The 5,986-nt window shown below is 36.8% G+C and overlaps 1 protein-coding gene across 1 annotated transcript; it reads left to right on the forward strand.

The window, feature by feature from the left end:
• The first annotated feature begins 4,766 nt into the window (after window positions 1-4,766).
• On the forward strand, window positions 4,767-5,456 carry LOC149928529 (zinc finger MYM-type protein 1-like). Its single transcript, XM_090157903.1, has one exon. The coding sequence runs from the start codon at window positions 4,767-4,769 to the stop codon at window positions 5,454-5,456; it is 690 nt and encodes a 229-aa protein (XP_090014029.1).
• Window positions 5,457-5,986: the final 530 nt, after the last annotated feature.

Here is a 5,986-nt window from a genome sequence, read left to right on the forward strand (position 1 = left end):
AAGTTATAACTATTTTATTGTTTGGGAGCAACTGATTTTCGGAAAATCGCAAAAAACTATTTTACCCTATAACTTCCATAAAACAAATTCAGCACTTTTGCTTTACAGGGGTTAGTTTTACCCATAACTACACCTGCTCCGAAAATTTCATCAAATTCGGTGACTTGAGTGGTATGGACCTGGTTGATTTGACGTGGAATGACTCATAACAAAATAAATTTGAAACTAAACTATTAAAAAATTAAATTACCCTCCTTATACAAATATAAAAAACCAATAAAATTAATTGTTAAATCAGAAGCAAAATAAACCTAAGCCATTTAATACTATTCCTTAAAAAAAATTAAGACTCACGGATGAAAAATGTACTCTAGAAATTGCTGTTTCTCGAAGCTTAATTTTAATATCTATCCAAATCTTACTATTGGAATTACAATTTAACTATATAAAATATCACAGTATAAAATAAAGCTTTATGCGAACCGTTCAGTGAGAGTAATGAATAATAAACTTAAAAAGTTAAATTGAAACATTTACAGGTCCAAAATGAACTTTAAAAACAGCGAACCTTCCCTAACATTCGGAGAATACACTGCAAATCTTACTTTTGGAATTCCAAATTCAATATATAAAATATAACAGTATGAAATAAAGCTTTAGGCGAACCGTTCGGTGAGAGTAATGAATAATAAACTTAAAATGTTAAATTGAAACATATACAGGTCCAAAAAGAACTTTAAAAACAGCGAACCTTCCCTAACATTCGGAGAATTCAACGCAAATCTTACTTTTGGAATTCCAAATTCAATATATAAAATATAACAGTATGAAATTAAGCTTTAGGCGAACCACTCAGTGAGAGTAATGAATAATAAACTAAAAAAGTTAAATTGAAACATGTACAGGTCCAAAATGAACTTTAAAAACAGCGAACCTTCCCTAACATTCGGAGAATACACTGCAAATCTTACTTTTGGAATTCGAAATTCAATATATAAAATATAACAGTATGAAATAAAGCTTTAGGCGAACCGTTCAGTGAGAGTAATGAATTTTAAACTTAAAAAGTTAAATTGAAACGTATACAGGTCCAAAATGAACTTTAAAAACAGCGAACCTTCCCTAACTTTCGGAGAATTCAACGCAAATCTTACTTTTGGAATTCCAAATTCAATATATCAAATATAACAGTATGAAATAAAGCTTTAGGCGAACCGTTCAGTGAGAGTAATGAATAATAAACTTAAAAAGTTAAATTGAAACATGTACAGGTCCAAAATGAACTTTAAAAACAGCGAACCTTCCTTAACTTTCGGAGAATACACGGCAAATCTTACTTTTGGAAATACAAATTCACTAAACTATTCCCGGAACACATTTGAGCTATAAGTCCACCATTCAGTGAGAGTGAAGATGAATACTCCATAAAGGTAACGAGTCAAAATGGGTGGGGTGCATTTGGCCGACTCCTCATTTGGCCGAGTTTACATTTGGCCGACTGCTCATATGTCCGAATGCCCATTTGGCCGACAGCTCATTTGGCCGACTTTTCAGTTGGCCAAATGAGCAGACCATATGGCCGACTACTCATTAGGCTGACTACTCATTTAACCGACTTCTTTTTTAGCCGAAATTCTGGTCGGCCAAATGAGGAGCCCATTTGACCGACTGCTCATTTGAACGACTGCACATTTGAACGACTGCTCATTTGAACGACTGCTCATTTGAACGACTGCTCATTTGAACGAGTGCTCTTTTGGCCGACTGCTCTTTTGGCCGACTGCCCATTTGGCCGACTGCTCGTTTGGCCGATTGTTCACTTGACCGACTGCTTATTTGACCGACTGCTTATTTGGCCGACTGCTTATTTGGCCGACTGCTTATTTGGCCGACTTTTCATTTGGCCGACTGCTCATATGTCCGAATGCCCATATGGCCGACAGCTCATTTGGCCGACTGAAATGTCGGCCAAATGAGCAGACCATATGGCCGACTACTCATTTGTCCGCCTACTCATTTGACCGACTGCCCATTTGGCCAACCGCTCGTTTGGTCGACTGCTCGTTTGGCCGACTACTCGTTTGGCCGACTGCTCGTTTGACCGACTAGTCGTTTGGCCGACTACTGATTTCGCCGACTTCTCATTTGGCCGACTGCTCATTTGGCCGACTGCTTATTTGGACGACTGCTTGTTGGGCCGAATGCTCATTTGGACGACTGCTTGTTGGGCCGAATGCTCATTTGACCTGTTTAGTCAATCAAATGAATAGTCGGCCAAATGAGCCTTTCAAATGTGCTGTGCCTTTCGGTGACTCGAGCCAAGATTATTAGAGATTTTTACTAATATGGACTGAAGTTCAGTCAACTTTTGCTCTGGTTCAGTCACTGAACCAGGGCAAAAGTTACTACGTCTATATAGTAATACATCGCATATAGCATTTTTGAAGCTCCAAGGGTACAACGCTTAGGCATATCTACTGAACAGATCCTAGTAGGCGCTGAGGATTAAGAGGGTACACGATATTTTCTACCACAGTCGATAGGGGCATGACGATATTTTCGCTAGCGAATTCGCTACCGTCAAATAGCAGGGACAATCGCGCAAATCAATAAACTATCCTGGAGAACTAACATAGTTTAAATATGTTTCGCTACCGAAATGAGCCTAAGTGGCGCAAAGCTGAAGCTTTAAAAAATGTTTTGACGTTACAGCGCGTATCAATCGTATATTAAATCTTCTCTTCTTTAGCTTTGACTCATAAGGTTTTGAACATTATCGGTGTTCTCAACGGGTGACGAAAGGGGCAAAGCGATAGTTAATGAATTCCTTTAACGTTTGTAAATAAAGAAGACGCCAAAGATAGAACCATCGAGAAATTTATCCCGTGACGAGCGGGTGAACGTTAAGAAGCACGTAGTCCCTGCTGTTATGTCTGTAGTTTGCGCGTTCTTGAAAGAATATAGCGGAATTTAAGGCGTCATTCTCATCAGCTCAACCCGAACTTCTATTGTGGAAGTTCTCTAGCCCACACAAACAGTTAATTAAGGTTTAATTTTTAAATTAATTCATTTAAAGTCAAATAAATATTTTGTGCGGTGACAGGGTTGCCACGAAATTTTCAGATTCAAATTCCCTGACTATTCCCTGTTTTCCCTGACCATTTTAAGAGATTTTCCCTGACTTATTAAGGCCAATTTTTTCTTTTATATTTTACTTTTATCAGAAGTTAATAAATTTAGATGGCCTTATATTTCAGTAAAAAGGTTATTGCAATGTTGAAAAAATTAGCCAAACTTTCAAGGAAATAAATGATAATCGTGGAATTTGTCATACATCTAGATTTAAATTACCTTCAAAAAGTACCCAGATAAAATTGAATTCCCTGACTTTTCCCTGGATTTTTACCAATTCTTAAAATTCCCTGACATTTCCCTGACTTTTAGGCCCATTTTTTAAATTCCCTGACTTTTCCCTGATTTCCCTGTTTTCCCTGACGCGTGGCAACCCTGGGTGATATTGAAAATTAGACCATAAGTAAGATGCAAGAAAAATTTGGACGCCCTAAGTTGATTATTTTCGTCGCGGGTGAAAAATCGGCGAGACACTCCTTGCTTGCTTAAAATTGAAAAACAATGTAAAAGCGCGCGCTGCAAGCAGTGGCGTAGCAATAGGGCGGCCTGGGTGGCAAATGCCGCGGGCCTTGGACCACGAGAGGGCCCATCGGGCGGGAACGTCATGCCTTTTCGAAACATAGTTTCAAAATCAAAAAATATACAAAATATAATTTAGTATTTTAGTAACTACTTACTTTACTTACTTTTCGTAAAACGATTTAAACATAATTTAGGCGATCGGGGTCCTTTAACTTTAGGCTCTTTTTTATAAAGTAGTACAGTGATGGGACTAGTACTAGGTTAGTTTCGTGATATACTTTTTCGTATGTGTCGGGTACCCGGTTTTACTACGAATATCAAAACTATCATGCAAAAAGGTTTTATGTATACATTTAGCTATTTCTGCGATAACTTTTCCCGCCTTTCACAATTTTTTCATCCTCTTTAAAGCGGCTAGTTGTCAGTTGACTCGGTCTTGTTACTTAACTACTTGTAACTTGTCTATTTGTATCGCAATAATAAAAAAAAAATATTATAGTGTATGAAAATGATATCATGTCTTACAAAAAAAAATTAAGTGGAAGTGAGAAAAGAAAAAGGAAGGAGAGGAGAAAGCGTCTAAATTACCTAAAATCAGTGGATTTTTTGCACCTTTTGAAGAAACAAGTAAATTACAGTGAATAAGTGTACTAGAACTACTGAGGAAGAAACAAATAATGATCAGACCAAACGTAACTATGAAGATAATGATTATGATGTGACTACCATGCCGAACATCATCGATTCTTCCGAGAAACCTAATAGCATAGCTTAAGCTAATAGTTATGATACCTGTTTCGAGGTAACTAGCATAAATTCAGAGAATAGTTCTCTTTTTGCTATTCCAATATTAACATCTTATCCAACGGACCGCGGTAGTATTTTGAACGATTAATACAAAGCGATATATTGTTGAAAGGGGACATTGTAGACCGACTGGTCCCTTTGAAATGGACGAAAAAGGTCGTTCTTTTTCCGAAAAATGGTTTTATTTGACATCAAACGTTGTATCGAAAGCTTTGCAATCTACAGACATAGATTTCATAAAGGCGGCTAACCTCTTATAAGTGTGTATGGGTGAACTCACTAGTGTTAGGAATAATTTTAAGGACATGTTAACCGAGGCGAAGGTTATTGCGAGGAGCTGGTCCATTCGGCCAGAGTTTGAAATGAAAAGACAAAGGAGGGTAAAAAAACATTTCGACGAATTATGTGAAGATCAGCGCTTAACGGATCCTGAAAGTTATTTTAGAGTTAAAATATTTTATCGAACTTTAGATATTATCATCGATCAGCTTGAATGTCGATTTACTGGTTTAAATGAGATTGTGGAAAGATTTAACGTAATAAAAACGATAAGTTTAAAAAATCTAACCGATACCGAACTTTCGAAAGAAGCTGAGAAACTTGTAAAAGCTTATCCTAAAGATTTATCTAACTCATTTGTACCAGAAATTCTCAGTTTGAGGTGTGCGTTGAAAGAAGATATCCGAAAGGTTTCGACCGTAAAAGAGTTGGCCAATTTATTCATCATAGATAACCACTCTTTGTCTGCCAGTTTCCCTGAACTCTACACGGCATTACTACTTTTTCTAACAATACCAGTGACATCTTCCAGTGCCGGGCGCTCATTTTCTAAACTAAAAATAATTAAAAACTATCTGAGAAGTAGCATGAGGCAAGAAAGGCTATCGGGGTTGGCATTGTTATCAATCGAACAAGACACTGCACGTCAGTTAAATACTGATAAACTAATCGATCAATTTGCAGATTTGAAAGCAAGAAAGAAATATTTCACATAATGAAACATAATTATGTGAAAATGAACTTCGTTCTAATCTCCTATTCCTAGACTCTAGTCGAACTGTAGATATCAACTTTAACTAGTAAAAAAATAGTTGTTGAAAGTTAACTACGTACTATTATATATGTTCTGTATCCGTCGTGAATTTTAAATTTTTTGAACTACCGTCAACTTCGTACTATTTTAACAGTGTAAAATATAAATTTCAATTTTTAATTAAAGTTTTAATTTTTGCCATATTTCTAGCTATGTATTAGGGGCCCCAAAGAAAAATTTGCCACGGGCCCATCAAATCATTGCTACGCCACTGGCTGCAAGAGACGCGAAATATTTTGATTTTAATTTTGCATGCGCGGTGCGTTCCAGTTAAACGAGACCTAAGCCTAAATGGCGCGATTTCAAAAGTTAGGATAGTTCGCAAATCACTCACTAAGGTGCTGCTGGCGCTGGCGATACACCTTAAGATGGCAGTGGAAATTCAAACCCAAATACTTTGCATTATTTTCCGTTTAATCTTTTTTGACAAAA

This window comes from Leiobunum rupestre, chromosome 9 (genome assembly GCF_980474605.1).
Source record: "Leiobunum rupestre chromosome 9, qqLeiRupe1.1.hap1, whole genome shotgun sequence".
In the NCBI taxonomy this organism is placed as follows: domain Eukaryota; kingdom Metazoa; phylum Arthropoda; class Arachnida; order Opiliones; family Sclerosomatidae; genus Leiobunum; species Leiobunum rupestre.

What these genes read in the sequence shown, in the direction of transcription:
- LOC149928529 (XM_090157903.1), top strand. Translation starts at nt 4,767, where the DNA reads ATGTTAACCGAGGCGAAGGTTATTGCGAGGAGCTGGTCCATTCGGCCA.